The sequence below is a fragment of the Protopterus annectens genome, chromosome 13.part0 (genome assembly GCF_019279795.1).
Source record: "Protopterus annectens isolate FY-2018-M chromosome 13.part0, PAN1.0, whole genome shotgun sequence".
Classification (NCBI taxonomy): Eukaryota; Metazoa; Chordata; order Ceratodontiformes; family Protopteridae; genus Protopterus; species Protopterus annectens.
Window position 1 is genome coordinate 424,813,246 of NC_056747.1, and position 21,398 is coordinate 424,834,643.

General features: G+C 39.3%; 1 protein-coding gene across 32 annotated transcripts in view; it reads right to left on the minus strand.

The window, feature by feature from the left end:
* LOC122787386 (receptor-type tyrosine-protein phosphatase S-like) overlaps positions 1-21,398 on the minus strand; it is a 3,272,784-nt gene that overhangs the window by 1,016,557 nt on the left and 2,234,829 nt on the right. For all 32 annotated transcript variants that reach the window (XM_044054059.1, XM_044054057.1, XM_044054056.1 and 29 more), the window contains one exon: positions 5,299-5,487. In XM_044054059.1, the coding sequence (XP_043909994.1) occupies positions 5,299-5,487 (189 nt within the window). The remainder of the gene's footprint in view (positions 1-5,298; positions 5,488-21,398) is intronic.

The window sequence follows — 21,398 nt, forward strand, 5'->3', positions numbered from 1 at the left end:
CACAAATTAAACATCTCTGCAACAGTATATTTAAACATATGTCAGACAAAGTATGTAATTATAGAATATATAAATTTATAAGTAGCTGATAACTATGTAGGTGGACTAGGAGAAGAGGGTTCATAGATTAGTACTAAGCTAACTGGCCCTGCGAGCCATTTTAAGCCTAGACAATTATCCCTTGTGAGACTCAAACCCTGCACCTTGTGTTTGTAAGGCAAACACCTTAACCATTAGGCCACCCTTTTGGAAGGGCTTTTACATTACTGGATTTTATTTTTGTTCCCCTTTCTCATGACTACATTTTTTTTATTATTGTTTTTTTTTCCTTTTAAGACTGAAGTCCAAGGTGTGTCTTTCTTTTTTTTTTTTTGTAAAACAAAAGCCCTACTGTTCTTCCAGTAAGTGCCATGGTATAACATTTACAACTAATTCAGGGATTTGGGACCTAGATTTAACATCTCATTTAAAGCCCGGCTTCTTAGAAGTGCAGTAACTCCCTCCTTCAAGCTGCATTATACTGTTGCATGCTGCAAACGTTGACTACACCCCTGGTGTGGGCAGAAACTGCATATACTCCTGACCTTTCCTAGAACAAAAGCAAGCGTGTCGCCTGCCAAACCACTAGCACTTAGAAGTTCCTGCTCCAAAGGTCTTATGACTACAGTCTGGTGCTCCAAGAGTTCCCCTCACTAACTTCACTGTTGCCTTTGTCAACTGCCTAAGGGGGACATTTGCATGGAAAATGTACTCTCAGCTTTGACACGATCAGAACTCAAAAATAATAAAAATGCCACACCAATAGTCCCAGCCAAACATTTATTTATTCACCACAATTTTAGGACTTTCATTCCAAAGCACAGGAACTTCATCACAAAGTGTAAAAAAGTAACTTCCTTCCTTTTTAAAACCTCAGGAAGAGGCACCGTGCCTAGACCAGCAGCATTTAAAGTAACACACACTTGTAAATACACACTTAAAAGTAACACAAAATATACACTTAAAAATACTTGCATAAAATATGTTGCATAAAATAAATATATGTCAATAAATATATCTTCAACATGAACATTTTAAGGTGGAATACTTTTTATGACATCCACAGTCATGTTGAAGAAATATTTATTGACATATTTATTTTATGTATGTATTTTTTATGTGTGTATTTTTAGTGTTACTTTTAAGTGTGTATTTAAGTGTATTTCCTTTAAATGTTGCTGGTCTAGGCATGGTATCTCTTTTTGAGGTTTTAAAAATGAAGAAAATTACACTTTGGCATGGAGTTTCTGTGCTTGGAATGAAAGCCCTAAAACTGTGGTGAATAAACATTTAGCTGGGACTATTAGTGCTGCGTTTACATTGTATAAAATAAACCACAAAATGGTTTATTTTATACAATCAGAACTCAGCAATTCAGAAGGGAACAACAGTAACTGATCTCCCAAAGTCATCTGCACTATTAATTAAATGTATGCCCACCACAAAGACAGCTGTGTACTTCTGTCAATGTTTCTTTTTGGAAGAAGTGAAACCAAAAGAAAGAATCCCTGTCTGTTCCATAAAACGATAGCCAACTTTCAAGCGGTCAGTCTGCACTCATATAAGCATGGAACACACTTCCTGTGAAACCATATTTTTTAAGTTTATGACAAACAGGATGTTGCCCTCTGTCAAGAAAATCTTTTTGTATGTTCCTTTTAACCCCATGTCTATTATTATCCCCAGCAAAAAGGAGACACATCCAGAGGGGGCATCATTCGGGCACTTATGGTGGGTTTTGTTTTTGCCAGCATCCTGGCACTGAGATTGTGAGGGCCTAAGCCCTACCAGGGGCAGGGGGGACAGGTGACCTACAACACCATGGAGATCACAATGCCTTCACCTATGTGAATGCATCATCTTGTGCACTCAAAATGAAGCCTACTCCCAAAGCAGCTTGATGTCTAAATGTCCAAACTTGGCCCATTATTTGCATTGTCACCTTCTTTATAGGGAGTGTGGCACTGGACAGCCCTAAGTCACACCCCCTCACAGGGTGGGCATACCTATCCTCCAACTCCAGCTCTAGCAGGCATGTCTTATCATAGCTGGGGCACCTGGGCCACAGTAAGGGCTTTATCCTTCCATGCAATGGAGCTAGCGTCCTCTGGCAAGAAAATCATTAAAATGTCTGACTAATTCTATTTTACCTACTGTACACTGCAACATTTAAACTTGCCATGTCCAAAATGCAATCAGTGACATCTGATGCAGAAGTATTAGAGAAATGAAACACCCACTGCAAAGCCAGATTTTTCTGGACAGTCTTTAGCATCCCTTTATTCTGCAATAACCTGTTTAATCCAGTCTAGGGGGGCACAGAGAAGCTAGAATCTACTGCAACATTTACTGGGTGCGAGGCTGTGAACAAATCCTGAATGAGATGCCATCTCAGTGCAGTAAGCACACACATACAATCACAGCCAGCATGCACACCTGCTGGCAATTTGGAGGATCACTCATTTTGAGAAGGGAGAGGAAACTGAAGCACCTACTGAAAACACATGGGGATGACATGTAAACTACACACAAAAGGCACCTCAGTCAAGAACCAAACTGCAGAACTGAGAACAGTGAAACAGCAACACTAACCACTGTGCTACTAAGCTGCCTTAATTAGCCCAATATAGCCACCTTCTATTCCCTAAGTTCACATACAGTTTACTAAATCTGCTGATCTTCAATCCAATGTTTATTATAGGTTCCTATTAAATTTTTGTTCCTTTTATCATACATTTAGAACATCTTTTCATTTTCCAACATGTTGTTTCCGGGAAAGTACTGTAACTACTCAGTATAAAAAATGTTAATAACACTAAATTTACATATGCCACTACATAGACAATCATCTAAATATTCAGCTGCTACTGGGTCCCACTTACAAGTCACTTCTTTAAAACATCACTATGGTAAATTATGCTTCTTAAAAATAAATAAAGCAGACTATCCCCATACCACAATTTTTTTCCCAATAAAACAGACTTCTCAATAGTTTCACTGGATTATTTTTTTCATATCAGAATTTGCATAATCACATTTAGTGTATTGCCTTAAACCTACGAGTTCAAGGGCCAAGAGTGCTAAAACACAAAGACTGAAAAGAAAACATCACTGGGGAAGTTCAGAAACTGCAGCAAAGAATTTTAACTTCCAAGTTAATCATAAAAATGAGAGAAGTAAAAATGATCATGATATAGTAGACTCCCTCTTAACTGGTCTTGCTGGGACCGGACCTTAGGCTGTATAAACAAATGGCTTGTTAATCAGAAAAAAAACATACAATATATTTATAGGTTATAAATCAGCTAGAACAACATAATTTGTGTTAGTTTGCAATTTTCTAATGACTATGAAATCTAAAACCCAAATGTCTGTTATTATTTAGCCCAGAGGTGGTGGAGGTGCTGTTCTTTTCTATTGTCTTTTGCTAGGACTACGGCAGAAATTTGATGGCCAGTTAGAGAGAGGCTGGATAAGAGGGAGTCTACTGTAGTAAATGAGACTGCCCTGTGGAATCAGTTTTATACATTACTGTAGTTTGACTGCTGGTGAGAGTTACTGTGACATCATAAAGCTGACAGAACTTAAAATATACAAAACATACACGTTTACTGGTTTACAGCATAATGTGGCTCTACAAGTGTATGTATTGACACAAATGTGTACATGTATGAATAAGTGTAGCTAAAAATAAATTATTACTTTTACTTAAACATATTACTCTCTACAGTCATCTGCAACTTACTAACAAGTTGTTTAGGGGTGTAATAAAAACAATTCAAGTAATATAAAAAGAATAAAAAAGAAATAAAAAAATAAACATAGTACAATTTACACTAGATTCTGAAAACATTACACAAACAAGACAAGTAATAATGGAGTTGTAACACAACAGTACTGCCAAAATAAGAAGAAATGCAAACAGACAAACACAAACAGATACAATGCTGCATATGCAGTACCACATACATTCTGGTGAGTGCTGCAAACCCACTGTGCAGGCACCACAGATGATTTACTCCAATTACTATCAGTACTGAGAGAAGAGGTCCTCAGATGAACCAAAGTGCAGACATTTGTTGTCATTTTGGACTATGACACAATAAAAGACTGGTGAGGTTTTCTTCAGTACTCAGAAAAGGTTTCACCATAAACATTGAGCCTTCCTAAAAAGTATGTTACTCTAGAAAGCTAGCTCATGGTAATATTTAAATAAAAATGAAACCCTTCTCTGCAGATATTCCCCTTTTATCTCCAAAAGTTAATATCTGCTTATGCACCTACAGATTATTATTTTGCCCTGTGCCTGTTGTTTTCACTGGTCAGGCTTTCATGTTCTGGATCACATCCATTCCCCACTCCAATGTTGCCCAGCACAATCCTCTGATTGATAACTCTGACTATCTGAGATAGGATTAAACAGATGATCTCGGTGTAGGTTGGGCGGGGAGACACCAGTCTAGAGCATAGTGGCCACAGTAATGCAGTAATGTTCCCATTGGGAAGCAAAGACATAGCAGGCTACACAGCATCAACTATCATGCACTGCTTGCGGACAATATGTGAGAAGGGTACTTCTACCACTGGCCACTGCTGCATCAACCATTATTTGAGGCTTCTTTGCCAGCAACTTAGGTCTTGCTCAACACCAATCAGCTCACATACACATACAAACACTTTTTTCAGTCTTTAATCTTTGCATAAAGGGTTCTCAAGATACCCACTATTCAATCAACACAGAAGACAACATACAAACAGAGAGAAAGGTATTCCTAAAATACTTCAACTTTGCCTGAGATTAGATACAGTGCTTCAACCTACTCCACTAGACTGGTATATTGCTGTATATTTACAACAAATACAATCTTCACATTACTGGGCTAACTCTTAAGGGAATCGATAACATATGCTTGTAATATTCCATGTCAAAAACGGACATCCATTTGGGAGTTGTTCTGATGCCCAGGCTCCAATTCTCTCCACCTCTACTTCTGGGGCATAAATGTTGGAGACACAAAAATCCAAATAGTAAAAGAACTTAGTTTGTACTCAAAATTACTGTCAAAATGAACTAGCAAAAGGGAAATTAATCAGGAAACTCCAATACACCTGAAAGTGGACATCAAAGGCATATATGAGGATACTTCACAAAGCTTAAAGAGCAAAAGTAATTGTACTATATATGAATGGCAAAAGTTCAACTTTCTGATTTAAGCATCGTTTTCCATCTTCTCAGCGCATCCCAGACTGAGATCCTACCTGACCGCAGCTGTTTGATTCTGCCATTACTAGCATTAGGGTCTACAGGAAGGAAGTCTTTAAACCAGGTTATTTCCGGATCAGGATTTCCACTTGCAGCACACAACATTGTAGCTGTTCGTGTCCGCTCTACAACTTTTAGCTGTGGACCCATGTCAATGTTTGGGAACCCAGGAGGTAGCTGGTCATCTATGAAAGAAAATAAAGAGTTAAGTGGAGCTCAGAAATAACTGAAGACAGCCAATAAAATGCCATCAAACATGTAAACTTATCAAACTGACTTTTCATTTTAAAATATTCTGTTCTTGCACAGGACATGTTTAACATACTCTACCTGCAACAGTTCTGACATCTAACTAGCACAAAAGTAAATCATTAGACAGTAGCTGATGCATTCCAAAACAAATTATGACCTTCAGAGGTATAGAACAGAAAATACAAAAGTGGGGCAATATACTAAGTCTAGAATCTGAATAACGGAGTATTCCTCTTACTCAAGTTTAGAATATGTATGTAATATGGGCATGTGAAGCACAGCCCCTCCATACCGGAAGGGTACGGGGGACAGAAGGTGCAACACTGAGTTTCAAAATTTAATGTTACTTACTAGAATCATAGTTTGCTTTTTGAAGTGTCAGAGCTTGCAGAATCGGATCCTTCACTTCTGATAGTGATTTTTTTTTGTGTGTGAATAGAGATCAACTACAGTGGCTGATGAAGCATTAAGAGTGGTAACAACCACTTGATAAGATAAACAAGTGGTATTATACACACAAACAAATCATCTAATTTACACTTTGCCTACACACTTTAATTGAACTAGTTGGGAAATTGGCATAAAAAGTACATTTAGCTGACTTCTTTCTGCTGCAGCATGTCACATTACGTCCATTCCCTCTCACTTTTTCCAAGTCTTGCTCTCTCTCACTTTCTCTATCATGGTGACAATTATGTACTCGGACTGATTCTCACTCACAGCTATGTAGGAATTTGCCATAAATGTAGGCATTTTCAGTGTACTGACTGCTGCAATACTGACTCTTATGATTCCTGCCTGTGCAAGGTGTGGTTGTCCAGAATACCACAACTTTAACTTTTCCCCCTTAAGGCCCATTAGACATTCATCCCTATCAATATCAATGAGTTGATGATACAGAGGGACATCAGCCAGCACCATCTCCAGATATTTCTAGCTGCAGTTTGATGATCATTTCAAGCAATCTGGTTGTGTTGTCAGACTGCATGATCAGCCTGAAGCCAGAGTTAACAGATACATACCCTGTTCTGGAAAATTTCTTATCTTCATTTTACTGTTTTTGGAGTACCTTGTATTGCATACATCAGGAACAATAGTCAACTGCAATAAATGTAGGAAAGATACCACATAGGGGTTTACACAAGGTTGTGATTTTTGTCTGGTCTGGGGCACCCCTAACTATCCCCAGTGTGCCTTTTTAAATGAGTAGACCATCAAACAGATTAGAATCCCTTGAGAAGTACCCTTTCCTAAAAATTTTACTTCTTGTCTAAGTCTGTCATATGACCAGCACTTCATCTTCTGACTATCCCAAGAAAAAGAAAGAGAAGCACCTGAAGGAGAATATGGTACAGAGGCCAACAACACTGTTTCAGAGTGCAACAGTCCCATTGGGCTCGAAGGTACCTGTGCCACTGAGGCACACTGGCAGTCCCAGTACCTGCAGCATTGATCTACCAAAGCCTTTGGTGCTACCCCTCTGGGAGCTGCCAAGCCTTTGGCCCCTAGCATGCCCTCATGAGGCAAATAAGTCAGGTCACTGGTCAGTTCAGGGGCAGCTCTGCAGGCCTTGGGTACTGATACTCAAATGTACAGACATTCTCTAGGCCTGCCCACATACAAGTTCCCTTGCCATATCTCCAGTGTTAAAAAATCCCAGATTATCCTGTTTAGTCTGCATCCTTCCAGTCTGATTCTCAGTCCTCTGCTCCCAGGAAGCCAGACTATGTTCATAGAGTCTATAACTCCAGCAAATATCTGTACAAAAATCCTGCTGTGGATCCAGCAGTGGTAAGCATGGATATTAACAAGGGATCCAGTGTAGCTGCAGCCAGGAACCAGATTCCAAATGACAAGGAGAGTACATCTGACCTTTTTTTGGAAAAAAGACTACACCTCAGCTGCCTTGGCCATTATTGGTCCTCAGCTGCCAATCTCATATGTTAAAGTTTCACATGTCCCTCCCTGACCAGCTGAGACAGAAGACAGAGAGGATGGAAGATAAGGGCCACAGAAAAGAAATGCTTGACCTATGTAGCCTCAGTTCACACGCTGCCATACCCTCTACGAAATGTAGTTATGATGCTACAGATGCATCTTGCTACACAACTGTTACTGGGTCTGTGGTTAAGAGACATGCCTGGCTGAGAACTCAGCCCCTGCTAGAGCATGTGAAGGTGTAGCTCCTGGATGCACCTCTGGACAAGGATCTTCTTTATGAACCCATGCAGTGAAGGTGCTCAATAATCCTGAGAAGGAAGAAACATGCAGTCTGTCGAGTACCTTTTTAATTTCCCATCATTTAAGTCTTGTTAGAAACTACCCTTGCAAAAGCTCTATCGTCCTTCCCAAACAAGACAAGAACAGAGCCCAAAAACGGAAGAAGGTCCAGTATGGGAAGAAGTAGCAAAGTGACAAAGGCAGACTTGAGGGCCCTCAGGACATGAAAATAAAAGGGAGCAGCTATGACTGACAACAGCACCTTTTTCTGCCTTACTAAAAAAGAGGCACTGGAAAGCAACCAATGGTCAAGCGCATGAGAAACAAAAGTAATCCTTCCAAAACCACAACCCTCACCCTCTCACTATAAACCCTTCTACATTACAAAGAAGGCCAGCCTGCTTGCTATACTGTAATGGATAGGAAACTAGTTAAAAGCTATAATTCAGGATACGTGGATGTTACCAATAACAGAAAAGGACTACAGTCTCCAACATAAAAAAGAAACCAACATATACAGGCATCCCACCTGTCTCAAGACACCAGCACTAAGTGATCCCACTGCAGATCGAAAGCCTCATGACAGATGTGCTGTCTGAAATAAACCAGAGTCAGTCACAGAAGACGAAAAAGGAACAGAGTTCTAACCCTGGCTATTTCTTGTTCCAAGAAGATAAGGGTCTTGGGGACCTACCACTAGTGAACACATTTCTTTGGGTACGAAAGTTCCTCTGTTGTCATTACAGAATCTTTCACCCTAATTCTTCCACAGCCCTTAAGGTGATGTACACCTAAAAGATACCCATCTACATATCCCCTATAGCAAAAAGGTACAGGCAAATCCTAATTTCAATACATGTTGTAACATATTAAAGTGCACCACTTTACTAGTGCTAAAAAGGAAAAATACATCAAAGGTAGTGGCAACATTCAGGAAGCTCTTTTCTAAGGTCAAAATGGCTTCTGCTAACCATGTTGACATTTAATTACTCAACTAAAGGAATTCAAAAGTAAACGTACCAATGCAAAACAGGTTGTCATTTGTAAAACTGGCTAACCCAGGATAGGAACAAGTCTTACAAGATGGAAGGATGGCAAGTCATTTGGGTCTCTACTCCCCCAGGAACCACATACTCTTTCTGACAGAACTGACAGCAATGGCATTAAATGATTTACAGAGAAAGCAACTTATGTCAGTTAGCTGTGCCATCATGTGTGGTTATAAGAATGCAAATTTAAACAGAATTTCTAGGTTTGTACAGCTGATCTAAAATTTCACAAGCCCTGCATCTGTTTGCCAAGTGCTTCCTTCAAACAACACATGAACAGGCTACAACAGTCTCAGACTACAATGGGACACAATATGGGGCAACCTGGGGGGGGGGATAAAAGATTGAGTAAGTCCTGTCAAAAGGGGGGTTACAACCAGGTGATTACAATGGGAATTCAAGTGGTTTTCAGGATGGTATGTACTTTAAGTATGCTCAAATCTTTTTTTTTTTTTTTTGGTGTTCAGCCCACTGAGGTTTGCTGCTTACAAAGTGGAAATTCACTACTCCATTTGTTCAAATGACTAATCATGTCATTTTTCTCATTTAGAAAGACAAGTCTATGATTATAGACACATAAATGACACAGGCAAAGATATAAATATGTTTTACTGTAGTTTTATAATACTATAGTGTATGTAATTATCTATGAACAAGTCCTTTTCTGGTCCACCCATTAAACCAAAAAAGGCTTCTGTAACTGGAGTATGAGACACAGTAGCACTTACTAGTTTCATACTTGATTTGAATAGTCAAACATACCTTTCAGCTTCTTTGCTCAATAATTCTGAACAAACCCAAAAATAATGGGGGAGGCCAACATCAGGACCAATTTTTAAAACATTAATCTAATTCACTTAAGTTTAACAGAACAGTTTTTGTGTCAACATGCATTTTCTAAACAAAACGAAGCATGAAACTCTTAAAATCTAGCATTATTGAATGACTGTATACCTCAGTAATTTACCAGAAAATAAAAGAATTAGAAGGTAAAAGGCTAAAATATGAGGCAAAATCAGGGACATTGAGAAATATCTAACAGGGCCATAAAAAGCCTAAAATCCCTATACATTTATAACCTTTAAACCTGTGGGTATACTCAACCTTCACTGTACACAAACCTGCTGACTAGACATCTTTAAACTCAAGATAATATTTATGCAGTTGCACTGGTACTGAATTTTACTCTAACTTTAATTTGCAGCAAAATATTGACAGATCACTTTGTTTTACCTGGATTCAGGCACAGTTTGTTAATATGATGAACCAATTAATCTGAAATGAGAACAGGCTTCATATATTAGTTGGCAAAGGTGGCAGAGTGAGGGCGAACTGGTGCTGCCATTATTTCTGTGCGTCTCTAATTAAACAAAAATGTTAATCTTCCACTGCGTTGTGTGGAATTCCTTAGAGATTAATTAAAACAAGTACAGGAAGGTGCATGATATGATTAAACTATGAAATTATCAGAGGGATAGCCTAAGAGCTACAGGAATATGGCATATCCACATCAACCCACAATCCACAGGGTTACATGTCGAGCTGGCAAGACATATTTTGAATCAAAATGTGGCTGGGGTAGGGTTTGCTGTCATTTAATACATTCAACTAAAACAAAACCAAACTCAAAACAAAGTACAGCCAAATATTGTTTTAAAATGCAATTATTTATTACTACCTTAGAGTTAGCAAGTCAGAACAATTTAATTCTAAATGTGCAACATATACATTTATAGTCATTACAAACTGAAATAACAGCATCAATCATGGTGCCTTCTTCATCTGTTTTACAAAGTACAAAAGGACAAACTGTTGACAAATCGCAAAGTTCTTCAGAAATCACTCAGAAGTCACCAAAAGACATTAAAATTTAATAAGAAGCTTTCGGGCTATCCACCCTTCATCAGCACATAGAAGTATCTAATTCATCACATTTAAACAGAGGTGTAATTAAAGTCACATAATCAAGCCAGCCATACACATTACACATACACATTCACATCCATAGTTTTTAAGTTATACACAAATTTATACATTTATACACAAATTTATATATATATATATATATATATATATATATATATATATATATATATATATATATATGTACATATACACTTATCAGCATGCACAAATACTGTATTACTTATCACGAATTACTACTAAATATATAAAAAATATATAAAATCAACAATGTTGCTATAATAATATGTTTTGCATTAGTATGCATTTTTAAAAGATATTAAGTCTGAAACTTAAATGTCTGCCATTATTTAGTGACTTCATTCCTAAATGATTTGGCCAAAAAACACAAATTTTATCAAGAATAGACCAAAAATATGAAACAAAAATCTGGACATTCTGTGAAAATCTGGACAGTTCAGAGGTATAGCAACTACCCATATTTTATAGTGAGAATGAAATCTTGCACATTTCACTTAGTATGCATTTTAAGGTACATACCACTGAAAAAGTTAGCTTATTTTTTTACACTTTGGAATTCATCTTGAGTTATTTTCAAGTAATTTAGTTACCAGCAAACAAACATTTATTAGAATAAAATCATGAAAAAGAAATTCAAAATAAGATAAACCACAGGAGTTCGAACTTTGGGGGAGTCGCATTAAATACCACTTAAAATAATATTCTTTCAAACTCTGCAAACTACTCCATGGAAACAAACTTTGTCTTTGGGTAAGAAGTCTCACAAACAAACTGGGTAGCTTTAAAAGCTAATTCACCGAGGTTTTAGACAGAAATTATCAACATGGTACTATTTTACAAAAACAAAATCCATTCCTTTGTATAACTCATTTCATTCCCAAATAAGCAGTTATGTGAAATTTAGTTTAAATAATTTCTTTGTATGGGCTGTGCTCTGTGACAGTTCTTTTTATGGAACTAGTAATTTGTAGCTTTTGGTGGTTCAGACTGTGCAGAAAGCTAACCACTTTTTCCAGATTCCCTACCTGACTCATGTTTAACAGGTCACTTCCGAGACTGTTGCAGTTAAAATTCTGAAACCTAGTTCTTTAGGAGAGAAAGAGATGCTTTCACAAAAAAGCTGTCCAAAAATAAAGCATATTCATATTCTTAATTTAAAAGGTGTAGTCCGCGGTGGTGGTGCTGCGGTAGTGTTGTCGCCTCACAGTAAGATGTTGTCTGGTTCGATTCTCAGCTAGAGCATCTTCTGCGTGGAGACATGCATGAATGGGTGTACTTTCGTTGAAGGTTGTGCGTCAGGGCTGGCAACTCGGCACATAAAAATCTACTGCCAATTATTAGCGGACCGGAGTTCCGCTGTGGCAACTCCTAACCAGGAAAAGCCGAAAGACACAACAACAATTAGAAGTTAAATAAAATCTAAAAAAATACTTTCTGCTAACTTGATATACTCTACGGTCTTAAAATACAAAGAAAAAACTAGCTCAAAAGACAGAACGCCAAACAGGACAGCTAAAATCCCCACTGAAGTTGCAGAATGCTTATTCAAGCCAACAAAATAATCCAGGAGTAGTCCAAGTGCAAAATAGGGCAGCTAAATTCCTCACTGAAGCAGCAGAATACAGAAGAGAGATTTGTCACTGGAGCAGAGAGGGTGATTTGCTGTGTAGTGAGTAAGTAGTTGAGTTAGTGATGGGTTTTATCAGGGTATTTAAGAATGTTGTAGGCAGTGACTAGCTGGTGATAATTAAGTAGTTGTGGTAGTCCTAGCCATTGTAGGTCCTTTAGAGCTAGACAGTGATGTGTTCTGAAGGTGGAGTATAAAGTAAAGTATAGTAAAGTATAGATGGTAAAATATAAATTACGTAAGCCACTAAATACTTCCCTGGCTGCAAAAGTAAAGGAAAGAGGAAGGGTCTGATCTGTTTCAATCAAAAACTACAAGAAAAGAATAGCAAAGCATTGGTCTGTTGAGCACATTTCCCTCTCAACTGGAAAAAGAAATCTGGAACAGGGCAAGAGAGTGATGACTGCTAAGGGAGGAAAATTACAGTCTGAGAAAGTCTTTAAATCGGTGCTGTGAATGTGATCAGCCTGTGTTGAAGAAGATGAATGAGAATCTCCTAAACCAGTTGATTCTTCAAGAAATTAAGCCAATACAGAAAGCTAGCAAGAGAGAAAACTGATAGCTTTCTTTAACTGCTGCCACACAGAGGATCTCAGAGAATGAAAAGAAGTTGGTGTGAGCCTCAAATTACTGGCAAGAACAAATTTCACTGAAGGCAGTGTAGAGATTAAGTTAAAAAAAAAAAAAAAACAGGCTGGATAACCAATATGAGAAAGGTAGTGGATTTTGAAAACAGGAATAGAAAAAAATAACATAAAAGAAAAATAGTGCTGCATTCTCTTTAAATGGTATTAAGACAGTAGAAGTAAACGGCAAATATGCAGAATACACGGGACAATGTTAACATTCTTATGCAACACAAGAAATCTTGAGTTGCCATTAGTAAAATGGCTAAAGTACTAGGAAAAAGGGAGACACGTGTCATAGGAATTTATTTGGAAAGATGCAGGAAAAGGAAATACTGGGATTCTGTTCAGAAAAAAAACAGAACGAGGAAAGGAAAGATAAGGTTTGCACTATATCTTAAAGATTTACAGGGAGTGGAGGGTGGAATGATGCAATTAAATATTATTTGGAAATTATAATTTGTAATACCAATTAAAGCATTTTGTGGATGATACTTGTTTGTAGGCCCCCAAACTCTTAGGAGTAAAACAATGAATGTTTAATGAATGAATAATCCACCACCTCTCAGTCCTCTGGAATACTTTTGCACTGCATGTTAAGCAGTGTAACTCATTGTCTTCATTTAAACAAACCAGATGACTGGATGCGTATCCACCTATGCAAGCTACATACATGCTTTGTTGCTAAATTATGTTTATGTCAGCTATTGTAATTTTTTTTTCTAATGTATGTACCTTTACTTATATTTTGTATTCCTTCTGATAGCATGTAACTACTTTATGTACATATAACGGGTGTTGCATGTGGGACTTATTTATCCCCAGGCCTCCGATGAATAAAGGTCTTATACCAGTCACACATTCCCAGAAATCAAAGATAAATAAATAATAAATAAATACTACAGGACTGACCATAAAGACCCTCCTGAAGAAAGGAGGTGGTGCTTGATGGTGGGTACTTGAAAGGCGAAAGCTGTCATGAGACTCAGTGGCCTTGGAATATCTATGAACTGATGAATGAATGGCTTAGCGTGTGCATTTGTGTGTATGTGTGCATGTCGATGTGGATGGGGAAGAGACCTGACATTAAATAGAGTTGTTCTTAATTAAAAAGAAACAGAACTAACTAGGAGTATGAATGTTCTTGGCATCATAATAAGGAAAGAAGAGAATATATATAAAGTTACTGCAAGGGAGTCATTGGGTAGCAGTGACTAGCTCAAAATGACTATATTTACCAGGAAAATTAAGTATAAACAGTAAAATAAAAGTGGAAGAGTAAGACTTAGTGATACAATTTGCAGATTAAACATTATTCATAAGGTAGAGATGTTATGATATTACATTAAAATGGGAATCTGGAGGATGCAAGTTAATTTAAAGACAGAAAGGAAGCAGAAGAAAAAGTTAAACATGGCAGGAGTAATTATGACACTGCGGAAAAAGAAAAAATATATATATTAATAAGAGCAGTCAAAAAGCAAAACTGTAATGGGAAATCAAGACAGCAAAATAATATTTAAATCTGGCAGAAAGAAATCATATAGCTGCAAAAGGAAAACAAAAAGAGCACACGAGTTTAATAATGGAAGATGAATATGTTGAAGATCCTTATAGGAAAGATGAACTTCCAAAATGACTGCCTTTTAACAGAAAACTGTTTGGAGAACCAATTTAGAGTGAAAACCGGACATAGTAAAAATGGACATGAGTGACAATTGTTAATGAAATTATTAAATTTGAAAGTTACAGGTGGATAAAGTAAAAAAATGTAGTGGAGCACCCATTCAGAGGAACGGAGTTCTGGATATGGAAAGGAACTGACAAACGATAATAACAGTTACTAAACTTGAGAAGTCAGGGCAGACAGGAGTAACAGACCAGATGACATTTCTACAGTTTTTGAATGAAATGATTTTTTGACATGATTGAATGATTTGCAAGATTTTATATTTTTATTGAGCATGGCCTAGTCATTGAAAACAGGGGGCTGGCCCCACTGATAACTCACAACAGCAAATCAATGGAAAAAATATAAAATTATAGGTTAATTACTCTGATGACTGCAGGGCATTTTATATATCAAGTTATTTATTTTTTTTAAAAGGCAAAAAAAATTGGTAGATAAGAATTTGTCAGACGAAACTACTGATTTTTGTGACTGAGCAACTTCAAAAATGGATGACAGTAAATCAGTGGATATGGTTTGTATAGGTTTTACTAAGGCCTTTGTCAAGGTCAAGAATCAAACACAGAAAAATATGGAAAAAAACAAAAGGGATGACAGCAGAGGAAAAGTGGTGGAATGGACTATTCAAACTAGTTAGTGAACACAAGACAACAGGTACTGGTTAAATAAGTGACAAAAAACAACTTCTCAGTCTTACGTGAAGTGCCAAAAAGTTTACTTCTGGAAGGCGGGAAGGGAGAGGAATGACGGGTCATGGCCTGCTTGCATCTTCCAAAGAGGGTAGGGAGCACTGCAGGCACTCAAGCCAGCACCAAAAGTAGTGCGATTTCTCCAATGGAGGCAGGTGTAACCACTCCCTTTCCTTGAGGAAAAGGCTGAGGATACTTGCTGGCAATGTCCCTTGTGGAGGTGAAGGACAACCAGTGCAGAAAACCCACAGCATGTCCTTCTTTGGCTCCACATGCCAAACATCCAAGGGAAATGTGGAGGCTTACAAAAGAAAGGCCTCGAATCACCCACTTACGGCTGTCTGAATAACAACCTCTAACAGTCAGCCTTGCCTTGGTGATGGGGAACGAATGGGCTGATTGGGGGGTCTGATGGTCAACAGGCAACAGGGTCAAAAAGTATATAAAAAAAAAATATGTAATAATGAGGAAGAGGATGAGACTGCATCTGGATTCAGATGGACTAGTGAAGTGAGCAGAAATATGGCAGTTAGAGTTTATTACCATTCATTCACTTGCCTGTCCCGGAGTGAGGGTGCCCTTGTGGATACAATACCAAAGTAAAATCCCACACCTAGTGTATGACAGTAGCTGAGATTCCCACTTGCCCAGTCACCGCTCCTGAAGTGTAATGAATGGAAAAGTAACAGGAACGGCCTTGACCACTAGGGGATGGAGGGTGCAAGAGACAGGTAATTACGAAAAAATAAATAAAAATGTTACTTTCTGTTAAACACTCTGACTGGAAATATTTTTAAATTAAAAAAAAAAAAAGAAGAAGTTATGTACTCACCATAACGTTTGATGTATGTAGTCCATCTCGCCTCACATTCTTACCCGTGGGTTCGGAGCCGAATGTCGGCTCCAACTCTGCCAAACTTTTTTAACTCGAAGTCTTTCTATTGGCTGGGCTAAGAAGGTATCCCATGCTGCACTGCTCTCTATCCCGAGATCTAGTTTGCTGTGAGCACCAGCACTCATTCTCCATCCATAACACCACCTAAGGAAAGGAAGAACAAACCAAGAATGAAGGGAGCTCTGAAACCAGACCTAACCTCCAGATCCTCCAGAACGGGGGAAGGAGGGGGGGTAAGTAAGAATGTGAGGCGATATGGACTACATACATCGATCGTTATGGTGAGTACATAACTTCGTGATGTTAAGTAGTCCAATCTCGCCTACATTCTTACCCGTGGGGCAGCGTCCCCAGCACCTAAATCCTGGAAGGCTCAGTGGAAAATACTCCTGAGCACAGTGGAACCAAAGGAAGACCTGCCCCTAGATACCACATCCAACTTGTAATGAGTAACAAATGTGCGAGGAGATGCCCAAGTAGCCACAGCACAGATATCATCCATAGATAATCTGGCCTGAAAAGCTGTAGATGTAGATACAAACCGAGTAGAGTGAGACTTCACCCAAAACGGTAAACCCCCTGAGGAATAAATGAAAGAAATACAACTGGAAATCCACCTGGACAACATGACTTTGGAAACAGGAGACCCAATTCTGTTTTCTGAAAACGAAGCACACAACTGATCAGATTTTCTGAGGCCTTTCGTTTTGTGCAAATAAAAACGTAATTGTCTGTGCACATCCAACTGATGAAATTTGAATTCTGCCTTGTTTGAGAACTGGGGAAAAATCACTGGCGATTCAATAGATTGGTTAAGGTTACTGACTGATGCCACTTTGGGAAGAAAAGAGGGGTTCGGTCTGAGAGAAACCCTGTCCTTATAAAAAATCAAATAAGGGGGTTTGATTGATAAAGTATGAAGCTCCGAAACGCGTCTGGCTGACGTGATGGCTACTACAAAGACAGTCTTCCAAGTTAAGAATTTTAAATCGCAAGTGGCTGCAGGCTCAAAGGGGGTTGAATTAAGACCTTGTAGAACAAAGTTTAAGTCCCACGGCATAACAGGTTCCGATACCGGAGGTCGAAGTAACAAAGTGCCCTTCAGGAAAGCCTTACAGAGTCTATGTGCCATCAGGCTAGGCTCGTCTGCGACAGGAAAGGTAGAAATCACCGCCAACTAGACTTTAATAGTTGCGGCCGCTGAACTCTGGTTAAAGAGCATAGACAAGAACTCCAATACAGATGAAATTGGAGCTGTGTAAGGGTCAATTTTTTTTGGCATGCGCCCAGATTGAAAACCTCTTCCATTTGCTGTAATAAATCTTCCTGGTCGAGGGCTTACGAGAGGAAGATAAAATATGAACCACCTCTGGTGATGAAGCCTAACTAATGATGGAAGTGGAGTAGCCAGGCTGTCAACCGGAGGGTCTGAAGAGAGGGATGGAGCTGCCCTGACATGTGTGTCAGTAAGTCTGGTTGTGGGTCCAGAAGCCAAGAAGCGTCCATGAGATAGGGATGGAGAAAGGGGAACCAAATTTGACGAGGCCAGTGTGGGGCAATCAGAATCATTCTGCTTCCCAAGGATTGCGTTTTCTGAATAACCTTTGACAGCAAAGGGACCGCAGAGGAAGGCATATAGTAGACTGGAGGGCCAATCGTGGACTAGAGCGTCCCTGGGTGACTCCCCCCTGAGGGGGGTCAACGTGAAGTAGCTGCTGCATTTGGCATTGAGGAGGCTGGCAAAAAGGTTGCAGCAAGAAGTGACCCCACCTGCGGAAGATCTGTTCCACAACTTGACAGTTCAGCGACCACTCATAAGGCATCAGAATAGCTCTGCTTAGCCTGTCTGCGATCACAATGGACTTCCCCTGAATGTGCGTTGCCACCAGAAAACTTTGGGAAGACACTGCCCACTGCCACACTCGCATGGCCTCTCTGCAAGGGGGATAAGACTTGGTTCCTCCCTGCTTGTTCAGATACCACACCACTGACATATTTGTCTGAGTGGATTGCAATAGTTCCGGGAGGAAGAAAACTCTGAAGTGCTTGCAATGCTAGTAGCACAGCTCTCATCTCCAGGGCACTGATATGCAGATGCATCTCGTGCTTTTGCCACGTGCCTTGGACTGTCCTGCCTAGATAATGCCCCACACCCCATCTGGGAGGCATCCATGGCAACCGGGGAAGCAGGAACAAAGGGCTTTCCCGCATTCAGGTTGTCAGTGCAAAGCCACCAACTGAGATCCTGTTTGCACCTGTCTGTGAGTAGAATAGGGTGAGAATGTGGAAGACGTTGAAGAGACCACTTGGGAAAGAGTACACACTGAAGGAGCCTCATATGTAACCTTGCCAGAGGGACTAACATAATCGTAGCAGCCACTGTCCCCAACAGTTGGAGGACCCATCTTGCCTTTGCTCTTCTCAGAGGGAGCAAGGCATGAACTTGTTGTTGTAGGACTCTGATTCTTTCCTGTGGTAGAAATGCCCGCATGAGAACTGTGTCTAGTTCGGCGCCTATAAAAGTGACATGATGTGAGGGCAACAAGGCAGATTTTTCCCATTTCAATGTGATGCCCAACTGTTGACATAGGTTGATAGTAGTGTCCCTGGTCTGAAGTAGTAGATGCCTGGTGGTGGCAGTAAGGAGCCAGTCGTCCAGATACGGAAACGCTTGGAATCCTTGACGTCTCAAGTGAGCAGTCACCACTGCCATACATTTGGTAAACACCCTGGGTGCTGTGGTGAGACCAAAGGGCAGGGCTCAAAACTGAAAATGACTGGCTCCCAGCTGGAAGTGTAGGTGACTTCTGGATGCCCTGTCCATCTTTATGTGGTAGTAAGCATCCTTGAGGTTATGGAGCACATCCACACTTCTTTTCCCAACAATGGGAGAATAGACTACAATGTGACCATTCGGAACTTGGACTTCAATTGACTGAGATCCAATATGGGTCTCGGGTCCCCTGTCCTTTTCGGCACCAAAAAGAATCTGGAGTAAGTCCCTAATCCGATCTGGTCTGAGGGGACATGTTGGATGTCTCCTTTTTCTAGCAGCTTTGAAACTTCTGAAGCTGCGTAATCCCTTTGACTGGGTGGAATATCTGGGATTTTCTGGATTGGAGGGGGATTTGACAAGAAGGGGATGACATATTCTCCGGAAATTATTCGCAGAACCCATTGGTCCTGGATGAGGTCTTGCCAGGCCTCTGGGTATAATGAGATTCGACCTCTGACTGGCTCGGGAAACGCACTGTCGGGTCTCCCAAGTTGCAGGGGCCTGGAGATCTCTTTTTTGATTTAGAGGATTTTGCCTTAGAGGTGGAAGCACTCTCCAGACCGTCCTTGAAGGAGGGTTTTAGAAGTCCCTTCAAAATCAATTTATTCTTTCTTTCCTAAAGAACTCGCGGACTAAAGGCATGACAGAAGCTGCGCGACTCCTGGAGATGAATCGCTCCCAGACAATACACACAGTGTGTCCATCGGTAATGGACATTTTATAACTGCACCTGGAGCATTTCTTGAAGCCTGAGAGCTTGTGCTCCTTAGTATCTTTGGACATAATTAACCAAAAACATTTAAGCACCAACAACAATTAACCACTGAATAAATGGACCAACGGTCAAACAGTCACAAGGCGGGAAAAAGCCTACAACAAACAGAATACCACAAGATCTCTAAGTTAAATAATCCCTAGACACAAACACAAGGGGGGGAAGGACTAATACCTATAATTTAAATGGTTTTAAGTCCCGGTAAACTTTTATGACACAAGGAAAGCAAGGGGACAGACTAGGTCCTCTAACTGAAAACGGGCCTAGCCCGTTGGAAACAGCTAGTGGGATACCACAGAAAAAATGATCAAAAAAAAACTTTTCCACAAGATAAGACAAGAACACACAACAGCTATTAAAATAGCTTTTTTGCAAAAAAATTTCTCTGATAAAGAAGAAAAACGGTACTTAGCCACAGCCAAGAGCGAGACCACATCTGAACTACATGCGCGGCAAACGAGATCTAGGGATAGACAGCAGTGCAGCATGGGATACCTTCTTAACCCAGCCAATAGAAAGACTTCCAGCTAAAAAAGTTTGGCCAAGTCGGAGCCGAAAACCCACGGGTAAGAATGTAGGCAAGATTGGGCTACATAACATCAAATGTTTAGAAAACTAAACATAAATAGGAAAGCAATCGCTCCCTTTTAAGGAAAATCACTCCCTTTTAAGACAATGATCAAGAAACATTAGTTGCTTTGCAATACATCTTACATAGAAGGGAAAATATATAACACCCATTTCAAGTTCTTATTTTACTTGAGATCAGTACTGTACTTCACCACTCTATCTGGGAAGAAAATTTTACAATGCAGTTTTAAGACAGCACTTCTATAGCTGTACTATACTGGAGTAATAAGTTCTACTAACAATGGAAATTCACAGATTAATTTGCAATAAGGGGCTAGGCACAGACCTGTTGATAGAATCCTGTATAACTCATCAGTAGCAGGCATTGTCCTCTTATCTAATTTTATGCCAGTTACTGAAAAATTGTTTCTAGTATGTGTTTTACTTCCTAATGCATCATCTCTGTAGCCAGCTCTTCTTGACTTCTCAATGGCAGGCAATTTATTTTTGTATTTATTTTTCTAGCTAAACTGTTCCTATTTTAAAACTCTTCAACCACAACTCTAATTTTCAAATCTTTTCACAAGATACAATGCCTACTATGCTAAGCTATACCTTATTTCTAAACAGCCTTACTTTGGGTATCAACTTCATCTTACCTTTTACTGGACACATTTGGCTCTACAGCACTGCTACACCCCTACCTGTCTTACACTGGGTACTGATTTTACACAACCTTGCTCTACTCTACATTACATCACATACTACTGTTTAAGGCATTTGTCTGAAAAGTTAGTCATTTGGGTTTGAATTCCATCATTCCCATTTCCCATTCACAAAGAAAATAATTTTATCTTATCCCATACTTTGGTGCAAGGAAGCAAACATGTTTTTTCCCATCATTTTTTCACAGTTCTTGCAAATAAACCTTAGATTAAAGATAATAACTGGTGCTGTTCTTTGACAGTGTGTGTGTGTGTATA